Source organism: Bombina bombina, chromosome 7 (genome assembly GCF_027579735.1).
Source record: "Bombina bombina isolate aBomBom1 chromosome 7, aBomBom1.pri, whole genome shotgun sequence".
NCBI lineage: Eukaryota > Metazoa > Chordata > Amphibia > Anura > Bombinatoridae > Bombina > Bombina bombina.
This window is the reverse complement of record NC_069505.1, coordinates 11,029,726-11,052,759: the sequence shown is the minus strand read 5'-3', so window position 1 is coordinate 11,052,759 and position 23,034 is coordinate 11,029,726. Positions and strand designations below refer to the sequence as shown.

Genomic DNA, 23,034 nt, shown 5'->3' with positions numbered 1-23,034 from the left:
CTAATATATACAACCTATGGAGCTGTATTACTGCTAGATAAGGGAGCATAACTAATATAACAAGCCTATGGACCTGTATTACTGCTAGATAAGGGAGTACAACTAATATATACAACCTATGGACCTGTATTACTGCTAGATACAGGAGTACAACTAATATACACAACCTATGGACCTGTATTACTGCTAGATACGGGAGTACAACTAATATACACAACCTATGGACCTGTATTACTGCTAGATACTGCTAGATGGCTTTTCTTTAAGACCTATAATAAGTCTTCCGTCTTACAGTATATGTGTTGGCAGATAGAACATCTTCAGTGCTGGTTTGGTGGCTCGTGGCGGCTGAGCGGCCTCTAATTTTATAAAACTGTATTAGAAATAATCCAAGGGGGGGATAACTCCAAAAATTGTTTCATATTAACCACTGTGTGCTGTATTCCTCCCCGGGAAGCTCTATGGTACAAGCTAGTCTGGCGTTGTCTGTCAGTCATTGCACCTTCACTAAAGATCGGATTGTTTCCTGCAACAAACCAACAGTTTGTGGAAATATCACAGATGTTCCAGAGATACTTGTGTTCCTCCTGCCATACACATGCACACCCCTAGGCCTACCTCAGTATGTCCTTATACCAAGACATACAGTTAGTTTTAACAAGGATAGGAAGGATCAACATTATAACAGAAATACAATGGGAAGTTCTTTTGTATAGTTGCATGCTCTGTCTGAATTATGAAAGCAGTGAGGTCCTTATAGAGCGCTAGTTAGGTCTCAGCTTGTGTATTGTGTACAGTTCTGGTGACCGTATGAAGGATACAAATAAACCAGACAGCGTACACAGGAGGCTACTAAACTAATGCATGGTCTATACAATAACACTTACGAGGTAAGTCCACCTGACATTGATAAGTATAGCTTATAGGGGATAAGGGGGGATATGATAGAAACCTTCATGTATAATAACGTATTTAATGAAGCTTAGGATGAAGCATTTGTCACACAAAAAAGCAACAACAGAACAAGAGGTAATGATGTGACAATGGAGGGTAGTATGTTCAGGAGATATGTGCAGAAGCCCCCTGTACAGAAAGGATCATGGAATAGACTTCTGGTAGAGGTGGTAATGATACACACTGTAAGGAATACCCAGGGAATGTCCGGGGTTTGCTAAATCCCCATAATAAAGGAAATGTGGACAGAACTGATGGACAATTTTGTCAACAAAATCTATCAGCTAGATTACGGGTTTTTCGTTTTGAGCTGTGCGGTGCTAACAAGCAGTTTATGCTCACCGCTCACTTACAGACAGCGCTGGTATTACGGGTTTTTACAAACCCAGCGTTAACCGCAAAAAAGTGAGCGTAGAGCAAAATTTTGCTCCACATCTCACCTCAATACCAGCGCTGCTTATGTTAGCAGTGAGATGGCTAAACGTGCTCTTGCACGATTTCCCCATAGGAATCAATGGGGGAGAGCCGGCTGAAAAAAACCTAACACCTGCAAAAAAGCAGCGTTTAGCTCCTAACGCAGCCCCATTGATTCCTATGGGGAAAATACATTTATGTCTACACCTAACACCCTAACATGAACCCTGAGTCTAAATACCCCTAATCTTACACTTATTAACCCCTAATCTGCCGCCCCCAACATCGCACCTGCATTTTATTGTTAAACCCTAATCTGCTGCTCCGGACACCGCCACCACCTACATTATATTTATTAACCCCTAATCTGCCGTCCCCAATGTCGCTGCAACTTAACTACATTTATTAACCCCTAATCTGCCGCCCCCAACGTCGCCACCACTATAATAAAGTTATTAACCCCTAAACCTATGTTTAACCCTAACACCCCCTTACTTAAATATAATTTTAATAAATCTAAATAAAATTACTACAATTAACTAAATTATTCTTATTTAAAACTAAATACTTACCTGTAAAATAAACCCTAAGATAGCTACAATATAACTGATAGTTGCATTGTATCTATCTTAGGATTTATTTTTATTTTACAGGCAACTTTGTATTTATTTTAACTAGGTACAATAGTTATTAAATAGTTCTTAACTATTTAATAGCTATCTAGTTAAAATAAATTCAAATTTACCTGTAAAATAAAACCTAACCTAAGTTACAATTACACCTAACACTACACTACAATTAAATTAATTACCTAAATTAAATACAAATTAATTACAATTAAATAAAATTATCTACAAAGTACAGTACAAAAAAAAATACACTAAATTACAGAAAATAATAAACAAATTTGTCAGGGTTCAGCCTGGAATTGAACCTGGGACCTGCCTCTATTTCTGCAGCTGTTGTTTCTCAGCCTGTTGTGTTACCACTATGCCACCAGATGGCTTGATCACAGGGAGGGAATATTTGTGATTTTCTGTTTGCTGCAACTTTGGCTCTCTGGCTCCACATGCTTGCCAGCTGAAAGAAATCATTTAATCAGCAGCCTGCCTTTATCTGGGAGCTTTGTTTGCAATTTGGTGCTTTCACATTAAGAGTGATACTCTGAAACACTCTCTGCTCCTGTTTCCTGTGAGAAATACAGTTATCTTGGATTTCCTGGTTCCTTACTTCTGTTTCAAATACTGACTTCTCTTCTGGATAATTCCTCGCACTGTGTTTCATTTTTGGACTGAATTCCTGGCAATTGAACTTGCCTAAAACTTTATTTCCTAAGGACTGATTCAGGTACTTTTGCTTGCTTGTTTCCTGATACTACAAAGTTCCAATTGCAGTCTATGCAAACATCCTGTTTGTTTCTACAAAGTACCAGTTTGCAGTTTATGCAAGTTTCCTTAAAGTACCAGTCTACAGCATATGCAAATATCCTGTTTGTTATTACAAAACTTTGCATCCATGTCTGTTATTACAAAGAACTGTTTCCCTGCCTGATACTTCACAGTTCCAGTCTACAGCATCCGCAAGTATCCTGTCTGTTATACAAGCTCTGTTTTCCTGCCTGATTCTACTCGGCTCCAGTTCTACAGCATATGCAAGTATCCTGCTTGTTATTACAAAGCTCTGCTTTCCTGCGTGTAATTTCACTGTTCCAGTCTAGAGCATATGCAAGTATCCTGCTTGTTATTACAAAGCTCTTCTTTCCTGCGTGTAATTTCACTGTTCCAGTCTAGAGCATATGCAAGTATCCTGCCTGTTATTATAAAGAACTGTATTCCTACCTAATATAACAACATATAGACTTTGTCTTATCTAATTGCATATCTCTGCATTGCTTTATCCTATAAATAAAACCATCTCCTTTATTTCCTAAAACCTTGTACCTGTTTAATTATGCCTAAAAGGAAAGACTCACGCAGACAAAACACAACATTAACCCCAAAACCTGACACCTCTGCACAACAGCTCCTTACTCCTGAACCTGCTCCCTTGCAGAGTATGACAAAATTACAATATTTTTAAACTAATTACACCTAATCTAGTCCCCCTAGCAAAATAAAAAAGCCCCCCCAAAATAAAAAAAAAACCCCATCCTAAATTACAAATAGCCCTTAAAAGGGCCTTTTGCGGGGCATTGCCCCAAAGTAATCAGCTCTTTTACCTGAAAAAAAAAACATTACAATCCCCCCCCAACATTAAAACCCACCATTAAATAGAAAAAATCCTATTGAGCCAGATGGATGAAGATAGAAGGTGTCGTCTGGATGAAGACTTCTGCCCATATGGAGGACCACTTCGCCCAGCTTGGATGAAGACTTCTCCCAGCTTCATTGAGGACTTCGGCCCGGTTGGGTGAAGATGTCTCCCGGTAAGGTGATCTTCAGGGGTTAGTGTTAGTTTTTTTTAAGGGGGGATTGGGTGGGTTTTAGAGTAGGGTTGGTTGTGTGGGTGGTGGGTTTTAATGTTGGGGGGGGATTGTAATTGTTTTTCAGGTAAAAGAGCTGATTACTTTGGGGCAATGCCCCGCAAAAGGCCCTTTTAAGGGCTATTTATAATTTAGGGTAGGGTTTATTTTTATTTTGGAGGGGCTTTTTTATTTTGTTAGGGGGATTAGATTATGTGTAATTAGTTTAAAAATCTTGTCATTTGTTTATTATTTTCTGTAATTTAGTGGGGGGTTTTTGTACTTTAGATAATTTTATTTAATTGTAATTAATTTTATTTAATTTAGGTAATTAATTTAATTGTAGTGTTAGGTGTAATTGTAGCTTAGGTTAGGTTTCATTTTACAGGTAAATTTGTCTTTATTTTAACTAGATAGTTATTAAATAGTTAATAACTATTTAATAGCTATTGTACCTAGTTAAAATAAATACAAAGTTGCCTGTAAAATAAAAATAAACCCTAAGCTAGCTACAATGTAACTATTAGTTATATTGTAGCTATCTTAGGGTTTATTTTACAGGTAAGTATTTCGTTTTAAATAGGAATTATTTAGTTCATTGTAGTAATTTTATTTAGATTTATTTAAATTATATTTAAGTTAGGTGGGGTTAGGTTAGGGTTAGACTTAGGTTTAGGGGTTAATAACTTTATTATAGTGGCGGCGACGTTGGGGTGGCAGATTAGGGGTTAATAAATGTAGGTAGGTGTCGGCGATGTTAGGGTCGGCAGATTAGGGGTTAATAATATTTAAATAGTGTTTGTGATGTGGGAGTGCAGCGGTTTAGGGGTTAATATATTTATTATAGTGGCGACTATGTCCGGTTCGGTAGATTAGGGGTTAAACATTTTTTTTTAGTGTTTGCGATGTGGGAGGGCCTCGGTTTAGGGGTTAATAGGTAGTTTATGGGTATTAGTGTACTTTTTAGAACTTTAGTTAAGAGTTTTATGCTATGGCTTTGTAGTGTTAAACTCTTAACTACTAACTTTAAAATGCGGTACCAGGCTTGACAGGAGAGGGTCTACCTCTCACTTTTTGGCAGACTCGTAATACCGGCGCTATGCAAGTCCCATTGAAAATATAGGATGCGCAATTGACGTAGGTGGATTTGCGGTATTTCCGAGTCTGGACAAAAAAGTGAGCGGTACACCTGTACCTGCAAGACTCGTAATACCAGCAGGCATTAAAAAGCAGCGTTGGGACCGGCCAACGCTGCTTTTTAATCCTAATGCAAGACTCGTAATCTAGCCGTATGTTTCTATGTCATATATTGAAGGCACAGAAGTATTGGAAACATGAAGTGTGTATAAAGTTTCTGTTTGCTCCAGTGTGGTCCAGTCAGGTTTATTTAAGATTGAAGCCTGGTCTTAAAGGGACAGTAAGGTCAAAAATAAACTTTTATATAGTTCAGATAAAGCAGGAATCTTAAACAACTTCCCAATTTGTATCCTTTGTTGAAAAGCATACATAGGTAAGCTTTTAAACAAAGGATACCAAGAGAATGAAGCAAATTTAATAATAGAAGTAATTAGAGAAGTGTATGGTCTATGTGAATGATGAAAGAAAAGTTTTGGGTTTTATGTCCCTTTAATAAATTCAAACAAGAATGTGTTAGCCATGAAACTCTGTGACTTCATTAGAATCAGACATCTTATGAACCCTTTACATTTAGTGAATCTAGTACCTTACCTCTAATTATCACGTAGCCTCTCCCCGAATCCTTCACAATGTTCTCAGGTACCGTTAACGATGAAGTTTCCTTCTTAAAATGGTCTGAAAAATGGAAAATAAAGAATAAACAGTCATTAACTTGACACATTGATGAGGATATATTTCAATCAAATCAACATGTAAACCAGTTCTGGTGCTAGAGATACCATTGTTTGCTATGTAAGGAGGAAAAGTGACCCTTTAAATTGCCTTAAACATTTATCTTGTACATAACTCTATGTAAAAAAAAAACACTGTTCTAAAACAACCATACATGTGTGTGTGTGTGTCTCTCTCTCTCTCTCTCTCTCTCTCTCTCTCTCTCTCTCTCTCTCTCTCTCTCTCTCTCTCTCTCTCTCTCTCTCTCTCTCTCTCTCTCTCTCTCTCTCTCTCTCTCTCTCTCTCTCTCTCTCTCTCTCTCTCTCTCTCTCTCTCTCTCTCTCTCTCTCTCTCTCTCTCTCTCTCTCTCTCTCTCTCTCTCTCTCTCTTTGTCTACCTAGCCGCCTGTCTACCTAGCCGCCTGTCTACCAATCCTCCGTCTGCTTATCCCCCTGTCTACCTAGCCGCCTGTCTACCTAGCCGCCTGTCTACCTAGCCGCCTGTCTATTGGGATATATATGCTATGTTAGGTTATGAGCTAGATTTAAAAAGAAAACAATCGGCTAGATTTAGAGTTTTGCGTTAGCCGTCAAAAGCAGCGTTAAGGGCTCCTAACGCTGCTTTTGGCCGCCCACTGGTATTTAGAGTCAGACAGGAAAGGTTCTAACGCTCACTTTCAAGCCGCGACTTTTCCATACCGCAGATCCCCTTACGCCAATTGCGTATCCTATCTTTTCAATGGGATCTTCCTAACGCTGGTATTTACAGTCTTGGCTGAAGTGAGCGGTAGACCCTCTACCGACAAGACTCCTAACGCCCATGGAAAGGCTGTAGTTAAGAGCTTTATGGGCTAACACCGGTATATAAAGCTCTTAACTACAGTGCTCTAAAGTACACTAACACTCATAAACTACCTATGTACCCCTAAACCGAGGACCCCCCACATCACCGCCACTATAATAAATATTTTTAACCCCTAATCTGCTGACCGCACATCGCCGCCACCTACATTATCCCTATGAACCCCTAATCTGCTGCCCCTAACATTGCCGACCCCTACATAATATTTATTAACCCCTAATCAGCCCCCCCCCCCAACGTTGCCACCACCTAACTTCAAGTATTAACCCCTAATCTACCGACTGGACCTCGCTGCTACTATAATAAATGTATTAACCCCTAAAGCTAAGTCTAACCCTAACCCTAACACCACCCTAAATTAAATATAATTTAATCTAACAAAATAAATTAACTCTTATTAACTAAAGTCTTCCTATTTAAAACTAAATACTTACCTGTAAAATAAACACTAACATAGCTACAATATAACGAATAATTATATTGTAGCTATTTTAGGATTCATATTTATTTTACAGGCAACTTTGTATTTATTTTAACTAGGTACAAAAGCTATTAAATAGTTAATAACATTTAATAGCTACCTAGTTAAAATAAATACAAAATTACATGTAAAATAAATCCTAACCTAAGTTACAAATACACCTAACACTACACTATCATTAAATTAATTAAATAAATTACATACAATTAGCTAAAATAAAATACAATACAATAAACTATAATATAATACAAAAACAAACAAACACTAAATTACAAAAATAAAAAAGAATTACAAGCAGTTTAAACTAATTACACGTAATCTAAGCCCCCTAATAAAACAAAAAATCCCCCCAAAATAAAAAATTCCCTACCTTATTCTAAAATACAAAAGTAATCAGCTCTTTTACCAGCCCTTAAAAGGGTTTTTTGCGGGGCATTGCCCCAAAGTAATCAGCTCTTTTACCTGAAAAAAATAAATACAATCCCCCCCAACATTACAACCCACCACCCACACACCCCTACTCTAACCCACACAAACCCCCCTTAAATAAACCTATCGCTAACCCCCTGAAGATCATCCTACCTTGAGTTGTCTTCACCCAGCTGAGCCGAATTCTTCATCCAAGGTGCGCAGAGGAGGTCCTTGATCCGGTAGAAGTCTTCATCCAAGCGGCTAAGAAGAGGTCCTCCATCCGGTAGAAGTGTTCACCCAGGCGGCGCCTTCAATCTTCATCCATCTGGAGCGGAGCCAATAGAATGCGAGTTCAATCCGATTGGCTGATTGGATCAGCCAATCAGATTTTTTCTACCTTAATTCCGATTGGCTGATAGAATTTTATCAGCCAATCGGAATTGAAGGGACGCCATCTTGCATGACGTCCCTTAAAGGAACCTTCATTCGTCATTAGTCCGTCGGTAGAAGAGGATGGCTCTGCGTCGGCTCCTTTGAATATGGCTCCGCTCCGGATGGATAACAATGGAAGACGCCGCCTGGATGAACACTTCTACCGGATGGAGGACCTATTCTTGCCCCACTTGGATGAAGACTTCTACCGGATGAAGGACCTCCTCTGCGCACCTTGGATGAAGAATTCAGCTCGGCTAAGTGAAGATGACTCAAAGTAGGGAGATCTTCAGGGGGTTAGCGATAGGTTTATTTAAGGGGGGTTTGGGTGGGTTAGAGTAGGGGTGTGTGGGTGGTGGGTTGTAATGTTGGGGGGTATTGTATTTTTCTTTTCAGGTAAAAGAGCTGATTACTTTGGGGCAAGGCCCCGCAAAAAGCACTTTTAAGGGCTGGTAAAAGAGCTGATTACTTTTGTATTTTAGAATAGGGTAGGGATTTTTTTATTTTGTGCGGATTTTTTATTTTATTAGGGGGCTTAGATTAGGTGTAATTAGTTTAAACTGCTTGAAATTCTTTTTTATTTTTTGCAATTTAGTGTTGTTGTTTTTTGTATTATAGAATATTTTATTTTATTGTATTTTATTTTATGTAATTGTAGGTAATTTATTTAATTAATGTAATAATAGTGTAGTGTTAGGTTTAATTGTACCTTAGGTTAGGATTTATTTTACCGGTAATTTTGTAGTTATTTTAACTAGGTAGCTATTAAATAGTTCTTAACTATTTAATAGCTATTGTACCTAGTTTAAAATAAATACAAAGTTGCCTGTAAAATAAATATAAATCCTAAAATAGCTACAATGTAACTCTTAGTTATATTGTAGCTATATTAGGGTTTATTTTATAGGTAAGTATTTAGTTTTAAATAGGAATAATTTAGTTCATTTTAGGAATATTACTTCGTTTAATTTAAATTATATTTATGTTAGGAGGGTGTTAGGGTAAGGGTTAGAGTTAGGTTTAGGGGTTAATAAATGTATTATAGTAGCGGCGACGGTGCGGGCGGCAAATTAGGGGTTAATAATTGTAGGTAGGTGGCGGCGATGTTAGGGAGGGCAGATTAGGGGTTAATACTATTTACTCTAGTGTTTGCGAGGCGGGAGTGCAGCGGTTTAGGGGTTAATACATTTATTATAGTGGCGGCGAGGTCCAGTCGGCAGATTAGGGGTTAATAAGTGTAGGTAAGGTAGCGGCAACGTTGGGGGGGCAGATTAGGGGTTAATAAATATAATATAGGGGTCAGCGGTGTTAGGGGCAGCAGATTAGGGGTTCATAGGGATAATGTAGGTTGCGGCGGTGTCTGGAGCAGAAGATTAGGGGTTAATAATAATATGCAGGTGTCAGCGATAGCGGGGGCGGCAGATTAGAGGTTAATAAGTATAAGGTTAGGGGTGTTCATGTTAGGGTGTTAGGTGCAGACTTAGAAAGTGTTTCCCCATAGAAAAAAATGGGGCTGCGTTAGGAGCTGAACGCTGCTTTTTTGCAGGTGTTAGGGGTTTTTTTCAGCCCAAAATGCCCCATTGTTTCCTATGGGAGAGTAGAAAAATCCACAGCACCTCAATGAATTTTCAATGCTTTATTGAATCATCTTATTCCCATACAGGTACAAAGCAGGTAAGCAGCAACGTTTCGGGATATTATCCCTTAATCATGCTAATGAGCCTCATCTGATGAGGTGCATTTATAGGCCTACATATTAACCCCATGTATACTGTTACAAAGTGAATTCTATCACTTAACACCACCACCTAGTGGTTACAAATATTATTACAATTAAACACATAAACAAAGTTAAAAACAATATACAATACAATTTACCTATTCATCAGTTGATAAAAAATATATATAAATCTTAACCAATACTTGATTTTTACTACAAGGCAATACTTTTTCTAGAAACCATTGCAAAATTTTAATACAAAGGCATTTATTACAGAAACACTTTGAAATTCAGCTCTCTGTTGATTCCTTTAGGAATTAAAGCATCCAATTTATGTATCCAATAAGATTCCTTTTGTTTTAATATGGTTTCCCTATTGCCCCCTCTTCTTAGATTATCCACTCCATCAATTATTTGTCACCGTAATTGACTTATATTGTGGCCTGCACTCAAAAAGTGACATGATACAGGGGCTTCCTGATCCTCACATCTAATATTGGATCTGTATTGACTCATCCTATCTCGTACCCTTCTGGTGGTCTCACCAATATAGATTTTGGAACACGGGCATTTAATAAGGTATACGACATAGGATGAGTCACACGTATAAAAATTGTTAATGCTAATTTTTTTCCCTGTTTGGGGATGTTGAAAGTCTGTCCCTTTAATGACTGCACTACAACTTGCACAGCCCAAGCATGGAAAGGTTCCAAAACTCTTTTTAGTAAAATATTTCTGTTTCTTCCGTGATCCCAAATCATTTCTAACTAGAATGTCTCCCAAATTTTGGACTCTGCGGTATGCCAGGTTTTTTATTTTGAAAAATTGTAATTTGGATGTTGTATGGTGGTTTTTTAAAGGATACAACATCCAAATTATAATTTTTCAAAATATGCCAGTGTCTAGATATAATTGTTTCCTATGGGGATATTGTGCATGAGCACGTTTTTCAAGCTTACCGCTACCATAAGATACGTTGGTATTGAGGGTTGAAGTGGAGATAAGTTAGGCTCAACGCACCCTTTTTTGAGCCTAACCCAGCCCCTCAGACAACTCTAAATACCAGCGTTGTTTAAAGGGTGCATTGGGAAAAAAAGCAGCGTTAGCTACGCGGGTCTTTACCGACAAAACTCTAAATCTAGCCGAATGAAATTCAGCTGGTATTGACAAATAATAGCTGTAACATTTTTTTTTTTTAATAGTGGCAATATTTGTTTGCATTTCACAGGAACTTATGGTCCCTTTATTGTACAAAAGATTCTCACCAATTCCTTTACCGCATAGCATGGAACTGTGTGATTTCTCTTCCAGAATACCTTCAGGCTAAAAAAAACAAAATTATTGAATAAAACTGCAATAAACTCAAAATGTTATTGTGTGTGCAGACCTTTTGTAGTGCAGCACTTAATTACTGATATATACTATGCATATATAAACATTTATTGTGTGTGCAGACCTTTTGTAGTGCAGCACTTAATTACTGATATATACTGTGCATATATAAACATTTATTGTGTGTGCAGACCTTTTGTAATGCAGCACATAATTACTGATAAATACTGTGCATATATCAACATTTATTGTGTGTGCAGACCTTAAGTAATGCAGCACTTAATTACTGATATATACTGTGCATATATAAACATTTATTGTGTGCGAGGACCTTTTGTAATGCAGCACTTAATTACTGATATATACTGTGCATATATAAACATTTATTGTGTGCAAACCTTATGTAATGCAGCACTTAATTACTGATATATACTGTGCATATATAAACATTTATTGTGTGTGCAGACCTTTTGTAATGCTGCACTTAATTACTGATATATTCTGTGCATATATAAACATTTATTGTGTGCAGACCTTATGTAATGCAGCACTTAATTACTGATATATACTGTGCATATATAAACATTTATTGTGTGTATAGACCTTTTTGTAATGCAGCACTTAATTATATACTGTGCATATATAAACATTTATTGTGTGTAGACCTCTTGTAATGCAGCACTTAATTGCTGATATACAGAATACTGTGCAATGCATATATAAACATTTATTGTGTGTGCAGACCTTTTGTAATGCAGCACTTAATTACTTATACATACTGTGCATATATAAACATTTGTGTGTGCATACCTTTTGTAATGCAGCACATAATTACTGATATATACTGTGCATATATAAACATTTCTTGTGTGTACAAACCTTTTGTAATGCAGCACATAATTACTGATATATACTGTGCATATATAAACATTTATTGTGTGCAGACCTTATGTAATGCAGCACTTAATTACTTATATATACTGTGCATATATAAACATTTATTGTGTGTGCAGACCTTTTGTAATGTGGCACTTAATTACTGATATATACTGTGCATATATAAACATTTATTGTGTGTGTAGACCTTATGTAATGCAGCACTTAATTACTGATATATACTGTGCATATATAAACATTTATTGTGTGCGAGTACCTTATGTAATGCAGCACTTAATTACTTATATATACTGTGCATATATAAACATTTATTGTGTGTGCAGACCTTTTGTAATGTGGCACTTAATTACTGATATATACTGTGCATATATAAACATTTATTGTGTGCGAGGACCTTTTGTAATGCAGCACTTAATTACTGATATATACTGTGCATATATAAACATTTATTGTGTGCGAGTACCTTATGTAATGCAGCACTTAATTACTGATATATACTGTGCATATATAAACATTTATTGTGTGTGCAAACCTTATGTAATGCAGCACTCAATTACTGATATATATATATATATTGTGCATATATAAACATGTATTGTGTGTGCAGACCTTATGTAATGCGTCACTAAATTACTGATGTATACTGTGCATATATAAACATTTATTGTGGGTGCAGACCTTATGTAATGCTGCACCTAATTACTGATATATACTGTGCATATATAAACAGTTACTGTGTGTGCAGACCTTATGTAATGCAGCACTTAATTACAGATATATACTGTGCATATATAAACATTTATTGTGTGTGTAGACCTTTTGTAATGCAGCACTTAATTACTGATATATACTGTGCATATATAAACATTTATTGTGGGTGCAGACCTTATGTAATGCAGCACTTAATTACTGATATATACTGTGCATATATAAACATTTATTGTGTGCGCATACCTTATGTAATGCTGCACTTAATTACTGATATATACTGTGCATATATAAACATTTATTGTGTGTGCATACCTTATTTAATGCTGCACTTAATTACTGATATATACTGTGTATATATAAACATTTATTGTGTGTGCAGACCTTATGTAATGCAGCACTTAATTACTGATATATACTGTGTATATATAAACAGTTATTGTGTGTGTAGACCTTATGTAATGCAGCACTTAATTACTGATATATACTGTGCATATATAAACATTTATTGTGTGTGCAGACCTTATGTAATGCAGCACTTAATTACTGCTATATACTGTGCATATATAAACATTTATTGTGGGTGCAGACCTTATGTAATGCTGTACTTCAGGGCCGCCATCAGGAGGTGACAGGGGTGACTCCTGTCAGGGGCCCAATGAGGCAAGAACTTAAAAAAAAAATTTTTTTTTTTTTTTTTTTTTTTTACATTTTGGCAGCCACCAGTGGGTACTACAGCAGAGTGCTAATTGAGCATGGGAAATGTTATTACAAGGAGTAAAGTATTAGCATTTGAGAGGATTTCTGAGTGTGCACTAAACCATCATGCACAGTGTGAGACAGACTTTGCACTTTGTTTGTACAGTGTGTGCCTGAGTCAGACTGCAGATAACTTTCATTTGCAGAGGAGCTAGGACTTACTTAGCAAATGTTTTTTATTTCTTTGTGCAATTTCAGATTGTAACTTCAGTGTGGTAGTAGTTGTATGGTGGGGCCAGGGGTCCATAAAAACACATTTTTTAGCAGCAGTGTATTTATGATTATTTGACAATGCTGTAGAAATTCTATATTTAAAACCATGCAGAAATGTTTCCTCCTCAATACACAAATGGTAGATGCCCTTTGGTTACATACCAAGAAGCCTAAATTCTGCATTTAACCAGATCTAATGGTATGAGTACCACAGCTTATGGTTCCACCAAGACCATATAGAGTACAGCATTTTCAAAATCCATAAGTACAGCTGACAGATGGGAACATTTGTACACTATATTTGAAGTTGTGCTCTTGGTTGGGGAAAAAACCCCCAAACATACATATATCAACCTTTTAAAAGTACTTTTCTTCATCTAGCCATCTACCCAGATCATTAATGTACAATTTTGAATTCACAGAATTATTTTTGTTTACACGTTTACAAATATAATTCTTTAAAAAGTGATCTCTTAATTTATGCATTTTTTTTATCATGCATGTCACACACTGTTGATTTAGGGGATGCAAGGTGCATAAAAGTTTCCTCCTGTGAGTGTTTCTGTGGGTGTCTGTGTTTATGTCTTTGTGCTTTGGTTTATGTCTCTATGAGTGTGTATGTATTTTTTTTCTGTGGGTCTCTCTGTGAGGGTGGGTGTGTATGTCTTTGTGCATTTTCTGTGGATGTCTGTGAGAGTGTGTGCATATGTCTTTGAGCTTTTTCTATGGGTGTCTGTGCGAGGGTTTGTGTATGTTTGCCTTTGTGTATTTTCTCTGGATGCCTCTGTGAGGGTGGGTGTATATGTCTGTTTTCTGTGGATGTCTCTGTGAGGGTATGTGTGTATGTATGTATGTATGTATGTCTGTGTTTTCTGTGGATGTCTCTGTGAGGGTGTGTGTTTTCTGTGGATGTCTCTCTGTGTGTGTGTATGTCTTTGTGTGTATGTCTTTGTGCATTTTCTGAGGCTGTCTCTGTCAGTGTTTCCTTGGGTGTATGTGCAAGTTTGAGTTTGTGTGTGTGTGTATTGCCTGTTCCTTTATAGTACATTTTGACCTTACTACTGATTATTCACATCTTTCTACAGACTTTGAGACCTTTACGGAAGTCACCAATCCACCATTTAACCTTTAAATTATTGTTTAGGCAGTTCAGGGCCCTTCTTTTCAGCCACTGCATGCTGTTGTCATCATTTAGTTGGCATCTTCCTTTACAAAAAGATAATCAGAACTCCATATTTTGTTTTCTAAATCTCCTTTTTTTTTTTTACAGAACTTTAGTCTACCTCATTACTTGTCAGGTCAATGTAATCAAGTGCTGATTGTCTGTGTCTGAGTGCGTTTGTGTGTTCCTTTACGTGTCTGCTAGAGTGTCTATATGTGAAAGCTTATGTGTGATTGTGTGTGTTTCAGTGTATGAGTGTGTATGTGTGTTTGTATGTTACTACCTTTACAACATTTCCAAGTTTAAATAGACACTTTAGAAAAAAGTGCATATACGTTTTAGTCACTTGGTCAAAAATTGTACATGTCAAAGGGGGGGGGCCTGATCAATGGTTAAGTCAGGGGCCCCAAAATTTCTAGTGGCGGCCCTGCTGTACTTAATTACTGATATATACTGTGCATATATACACAGTTATTGTGGGTGCAGACCTTATGTAATGTAGCACTTAATTACTGATATATACTGTGTATATATAAACATTTATTGTGTGTGCAGACCTTATGTAATGCGGCACTTAATTACTGATATATACTGTGCATATATAAACATTTATTGTGTGTGCAGACTTTATGTAATGCAGCACTTAATTACTGATATATACTGTGCATATATAATATTTATTGTGCGCGCAGACCTTATGTAATGCAGCACTTAATTACTGATATATACTGTGCATACATAAATATTTATTGTGTGCGCAGACCTTATGTAATGCTGCACTTAATTACTGATATATACTGTGCATATATAAACATTTATTGTGTGTGCAGGCCTTATGTAATGTGGCACTTAATTACTGATATATACTGTGCATATATAAACATTTATTGTGTGTGCAGACCTTTTGTAATGCAGCACTTAGTTACTGATATATACTGTGCATATATAAACATTTATTGTGTGTGCAGACCTTATGTAATGCGGCACTTAATTACTGATATATACTGTGCATATATAAACATTTATTGTGTGTGCAGACTTTATGTAATGCAGCACTTAATTACTGATATATACTGTGCATATATAATATTTATTGTGCGCGCAGACCTTATGTAATGCAGCACTTAATTACTGATATATACTGTGCATACATAAATATTTATTGTGTGCGCAGACCTTATGTAATGCTGCACTTAATTACTGATATATACTGTGCATATATAAACATTTATTGTGTGTGCAGGCCTTATGTAATGTGGCACTTAATTACTGATATATACTGTGCATATATAAACATTTATTGTGTGTGCAGACCTTTTGTAATGCAGCACTTAGTTACTGATATATACTGTGCATATATAAACATTTATTGTGTGCGCAGACCTTATGTAATGCAGCACTTAATTACTGATATATACTGTGCATATATAAACATTTATTGTGTGTGCAGACCTTATGTAATGCAGCTATTAATTACTGATATATACTGTGCATATATAAACATTTATTGTGTGTGCAGACCTTCTATAATGTGGCACTTAATTACTGATATATACTGTGCATATATAAACATTTATTGTGTGTGCAGATCTTATGTAATGTAGCACTAATTACTGATATATACTGTGCATATATAAACATTTATTGTGTGTGCAGACCTTAAGTAATGTGCACTTAATTACTGATATATACTGTGCATATATAAGCATTTATTGTGTGTGCAGACCTTCTATAATGTGGCACTTAGTTACTGATATATACTGTGCATATATAAACATTTATTGTGTGTGCAGACCTTATGTAATGTAGCACTTAATTACTGATATATACTGTGCATATATAAACATTTATTGTGTGTGCAGATCTTATGTAATGTAGCACTAATTACTGATATATACTGTGCATATATAAACATTTATTGTGTGTGCAGACCTTAAGTAATGTGCACTTAATTACTGATATATACTGTGCATATATAAGCATTTATTGTGTGTGCAGACCTTATGTAATGTGCACTTAATTGCTGATATATACTGTGCATATATAAACATTATTGTGTGTGCAGACCTTTTGTAATGCTGCACTTAATTACTGATATATACTGTGCATATATAAACATTTATTGTGTGTGCAGACCTTATGTAATGCGGCACTTAATTACTGATATTATATACTATGCATATATAAACATTTATTGTGTGTGCAGACCTTATGTAATGCGGCACTTAATTACTGATATATACTGTGCATATAAAAACATTTATTGTGTGTGCATACCTTATGTAATGAAGCACTTAATTACTGATATATACTGTGCATATATAAACATTATTGTGTGTCACCTTACGTAATGCGGGACATAATAACTGATATATACTGTGCATATATAAACATTTATTGTATGCACAGACCTTATGTAATGTATCACTAAATTACTGATATATACTGTGCATATATAAAAAGTTATTGTGTGTGCTGACCTTATGTAATGAAGCACTTAATTACTGATATATACTGTACATATATAAACATTTATTGTGTGTGCAGACCTTATGTAATGAAGCACTTAATTACTGATATATACTGTGCATATATAAACATTTATTGTGTGTGCAGACTTTTGTAATGCTGCACTTAATTACTGATATATACTGTGCATATAAAAACATTTATTGTGGGTGCAGACCTTATGTAATGCTGCACTTAATTACTGATATATACTGTGCATATATAAACATTTATTGTGTGTGCAGACATTATGTAATGCTGCATTTAATTACTGATATATACCGTGCATATATAAATATTTATTGTGTGCCCAGACCTTATGTAATGCTGCACTTAATTACTGATATATACTGTGCATATATAAACATGTATTGTGTGTGCAGACCTTTTGTAATGCAGCACTTAGTTACTGATATATACTGTTCATATATAAACACTTATTGTGTGTGCAGACCTTATGTAATGCAGCACTTAATTACTGATATATACTGTGCATATATAAACATTTATTGTGTGTGCAGACCTTATGTAATGTGCACTTAATTACTGATATATACTGTGCAGACCTTATGTAATGTGCACTTAATTACTGATATATACTGTGCATATATAAACATGTATTGTGTGTGCAGACCTTATGTAATGTAGCACATAATTACTGATATATACTGTGCATATATAAACATTTATTGTGTGTGCAGACCTTATGTAATGCAGCACTTAATTACTGATATATACTGTGCATATATAAACAGTTATTGTGTGTGCAGACCTTATGTAATGAAGCAATTAATTACTGATATATACTGTGCATATATAAACATTTATTGTGTGTGCAGACATTATGTAATGCTGCATTTAATTACTGATATATACCGTGCATATATAAACATTTATTGTGTGTGTTGGCCTTATGCAATGTGGCACTTAATTACTGATATATACTGTGCATATATAAACATTTATTGTGTGTGCAGACCTTATGTAATGTGCACTTAATTACTGATATATACTGTGCATATATAAACATTTATTGTGTGTGCAGACCTTATGTAATGTAGCACTTAATTACTGATATATACTGTGCATATATAAACATGTATTGTGTGTGCAGACCTTATGTAATGCAGCTCTTAATTACTGATATATACTGTGCATATATAAACATTTATTGTGTGCGCAGACCTTATGTAATGTGCACTTAATTACTGATATATACTGTGCATATATAAACATTTATTGTGTGTGCAGACCTTATGTAATGTGCACTTAATTACTGATATATACTGTGCATATATAAACATTTATTGTGTGTGCAGACCTTATGTAGTGCAGCACTTAATTACTGATATATACTGTGCATATATAAACATTTATTGTGTGCGCAGACCTTATGTAATGTGCACTTAATTACTGATATATACTGTGCATATATAAACATTTATTGTGTGTGCAGACCTTATGTAATGTGACATATAATTACTGATATATACTGTGCATATATAAACATTTATTGTGTGTGCAGACCTTATGTAATGCGGCACTTAATTACTGATATATACTGTGCATATATAAACATTTATTGTGTGTGCAGACCTTATGTAATGTATCACTTAATTACTGATATATACTGTGCATATATAAACAGTTATTGTGTGTGCAGACCTTATGTAATGAAGCACTTAATTACTGATATATACTGTGCATATATAAACATTTATTGTGTGTGCAGACCTTATGTAATGCGGCACTTAATTACTGATATATACTGTGCATATATAAACAGTTATTGTGTGTGCAGATCTTATGTAATGCAGCACTTAATTACTGCTACATACTGTGCATATATAAACATTTATTGTGTGTGCAGATCTTATGTAGTGCAGCACTTAATTACTGATATATACTGTGCATATATAAACATTTACTGTGTGTGCAGACCTTATGAAATACAGCACTTAATTACTGATATATACTGTGCATATATAAACAGTTATTGTGTGTCCAGACCTTATGTAATGCAGCACTTAATTACTGATATATACTGTGCATATATAAACATTATTGCGTGTGCAGACCTTACGTAATGCGGCACTTAATTACTGATATATACTGTTCATATATAAACATTTATTGTGGGTGTAGACCTTATGTAATGCAGCACTTAATTACTGATATATACTGTGCATATATAAACAGTTATTGTGTGTGCAGACCTTATGTAATGAAGCACTTAATTACTGATATATACTGTGCATATATAAACATTATTGTGTGTGACCTTACGTAATGCGGCACATAATTACTGATATATACTGTGCATATGTAAACATTTATTGTATGCACAGACCTTATGTAATGTGTCACTAAATTACTGATATATACTGTGCATATATAAACATGTATTGTGTGTGTGTGCAGACCTTATGTAATGCAGCACTTAATTACTGATATATACTGTGCATATATAAACATTTATTGTGTGTGCAGACCTTATGTAATGTGGCACTTAATTACTGATATATACTGTGCATATATAAACATTTATTGTGTGTGACCTTATGTAATACGACACTTAATTACTGATATATACTGTGCATATATAAACATTTATTGTGTGTGCAGACCTTATGTAATGCGGCACTTAATTACTGATATATACTGTGCATATATAAACATGTATTGTGTGTGTGCAGACCTTATGTAATGCAGCACTTAATTACTGATATATACTGTGCATATATAAACATTTATTGTGTGTGACCTTACGTAATGCGGCACATAATTACTGATATATACTGTGCATATATAAAAAGTTATTGTGTGTGCAGACCTTATGTAATGAAGCACTTAATTACTGATATATACTGTGTGTCATGAGATGCAGGACACAGCAATGATGGTACAACTCTATTTTATTGCAGAGCATAACAATTCACATCTAGTCAGGTTGATTGTACTAAACTAACTGCGACACAGACACCGGAGCTAAGCCCCGCCCACATACTAGTGACATCACATCCTGCTCTCATCACATCTTCCCTTTTTTCAAAGGCAAAGCATACATTTGCATATGATAAATAACAAGGTACACCAACAGGGTATACAACAACATTTTTGTTTTTGAACATTATAAACACAGATAGATAAGAAAACATGAACAAATAAATTACATCCTGACTTGGACATCGGGGTAGAATACCCTAGTCCACAGTGACCATGGGATTATTCTGCCCATACTTCCGGTCACTGTTCTAGCTAAAGTCAGTCCCTGTATCGGGCCGGAAGTTTCACCACTCTTCCGCTTGATGTAACTTTGCATGAACTGTCCTCTGATACAGAAGATGGTGAACAAGAGTCTGCTGGAGGCAAAGATATATCCCCACTGTGATCTTGCTGAGGGGAAGGCACCTCTCTTAGAACAGGGGATCCCACTGGCGGTGGTACTGAGGTATCCGGTTCCAGACTCTCAGGTACAGGCTGAAGATGTCTTCGGTTACGGCGTGTAACCGTCCCTCCCTCTGTAAGGACTGTGTAAGACCTTGGTTCTGGAGAGCGGCCCACTACCGTAGCAGGCGCCTTCCATTTCTTCTCATCGTCCAGTTTAATTCTGACACTTTGGCCTGCTTTCAGTTCCTGTAAAGGCCTGACAGAATGTCTCCTGTCGTAGAAGAAACGATAACCCTTTTTGGCCTCTTCATCCCTCCTAAGGACTTCGTCCCGAGGAACAGGGCCAGGCGGCTTGAAGACACCCACTGAGGGTAAAGTGGTGCGAATCTGGCGTCCTAGCATCAGCTGTGCCGGGCTAAACCCGGTGGCTTGAATGGGCGTCGCCCTGTATGACAAGAGGGCCAGGTACGGCTCAGATTGCTTTAGAATGAATTTTGTTGTTTGAACTGCCCTTTCAGCCATTCCGTTGGCCTGCGGATAATGTGGACTTGACGTGGAATGTACAAAATCATATTCCCTGCTGAAAGCACTGAACTCTGTAGAAGCGAACTGCATACCATTATCACTCACCAGCTCCATTGGAATGCCCCAGCGGGCGAACAAGCTCTTCAGGCGAATGATAACGGCCTGACTTGTGATATCATTCAGGGGTGCAATTTCCAAATACCTGGAATAGTAGTCGATCACAACAAGAAACTTTTTCCCGTGCAGTTCACACAAATCAGCAGCTATTTTCTGCCTCGGCCCCGCAGGCAGCGGAGTAGACATCAAGGGCTCCCTTCTCTGAGTAGGCCGGCGTTCCCAGCAAAAGGCACATTTAGACACGTGATTTGCAATGTCGGAGCTGATCCCAGGCCACCACACAGCTGTAGCTGCCCTTTCTCTGCCCTTTCTCTGCACTTTGTAATGCCTAAGTGGCCATCGTGAATCCTGTTTAACATCTCCTTCCTCATGCTGACAGGAATTACAATGCGGTCTTGGAACAGCACCAACCCCTCCAGCTCCGTGAGCTGTGACCTCTCTGGCTGGTAAGCATTTAAAGACATCCAGGCTGCCCGGCACTCGGGCCAGCCATCTTTTATGTACTTTATAACCTCTTGCAGATCTGTGTCCAAATATGTCTCTTTCTTTATCTCTTCCAGTTTCCTTGAAGAAATGGACTTAGAGGCCAGAACTGAATCAACATACGCCTTCACATCCGATTCCGTGGAGGATTCTTCAGCAGCAGCCAGCGGGAACCTGGATAGTGTATCTGCCACAACCAGTTGTTTCCCCGGCACATGCACTGCCTGAACATTGAACCTGAGCAGTCTCATTAAAAGTCTCTGGCATCTCAAGGGTGTTTTGTCAATGTCATAAGAATTGATTAGAGGGACTAGCGGTTTGTGGTCAGTTTACAGACTAAATTTCTCCAAACCCACTAGATAACGCTGAAAGCGCTCACAGGCCCAAACTGCAGCCAGGCACTCTTTCTCAATTTGAGTGTATTTTGACTCCACAGCCGTCAGTGTGCGGGAACAGTAGGCGATGGGCTGTAGTTTGTTGTCATTTAGCTGCAGGAGTGCAGCCCCCAACCCATAACTGCTTGCATCAGCACTAACCACAGTCTTTTTTTGAAGGGTCATAGAACCCCAGCACTGGGGCAGACCCCAGCAGGGACTTGGCATGCAGGAACGCTTTTTCTTGTGAGGGTCCTCAGACCCAGGCAACATCTTTCTTAAGCAACTCTGTGATAGGGTGTAAAACTGTAGATAAATCTGGAAGAAACTTGCCCACGTAATTTACAAGGCCCAATATCTGTCTCAGCTCATGTACATCAGAAGGGCTTTTCATCTGTTCAATAGCCCGAATTTTCTCGGGGTCCGGCTTGATGCCATCCCCATTGATGATATGCCCAAAGTAGCATAATTCAGTTTTCCTAAAATGACATTTTTCTTTATTCAGCTTCAGCCCAGACTCTTTGATAGCCTGCAGCACACAACTCAAACGCTGATCATGCTCCTCCACTGTAGACCCATACACTAGAATGTCGTCCATGACGACAGCTGTGCCCATGTGGCCACTCAGGAGAGAACTCATTTCCCTTTGAAATATTTCAGGAGCGGAGGATATCCCAAAGGGGAGTCTGCAGAAGCAGAACTGACCTACCGGTGTGATAAAGGTAGTCAGTCTGCGGCACTTTGGATCCAGGGGGATCTGCCAAAAGCCTGCTAGAAGCATCTAATGTGGAAAAGAACTTCGCCCCAGCCAACTTCGGGGCTATATCTTCCAATGTCGGCAGCACAAATCTCTATGGACATTTGTAGTAACCTTCGCCAGCTGGGGCTGTCGAGGCAGTTTCATAAATTCAGCAAAAGACATTACAGTGATATCTGCTCCTGTGTCAATCTTAAAATCAACTTTGGCTCCCATTACAGTAAAAG

At 37.0% G+C, this 23,034-nt stretch overlaps 1 protein-coding gene across 1 annotated transcript in view; it reads right to left on the bottom strand.

The window, feature by feature from the left end:
- LOC128635707 (alpha-2-macroglobulin) overlaps nt 1-23,034 on the bottom strand; it is an 806,957-nt gene that overhangs the window by 336,758 nt on the left and 447,165 nt on the right. The window contains exons 19-20 of the mRNA XM_053688833.1: nt 10,848-10,905; nt 5,558-5,641 (exon numbers count right to left, since the gene is read on the bottom strand). Coding sequence (XP_053544808.1) covers nt 5,558-5,641; nt 10,848-10,905 — 142 coding nt within the window. The remainder of the gene's footprint in view (nt 1-5,557; nt 5,642-10,847; nt 10,906-23,034) is intronic.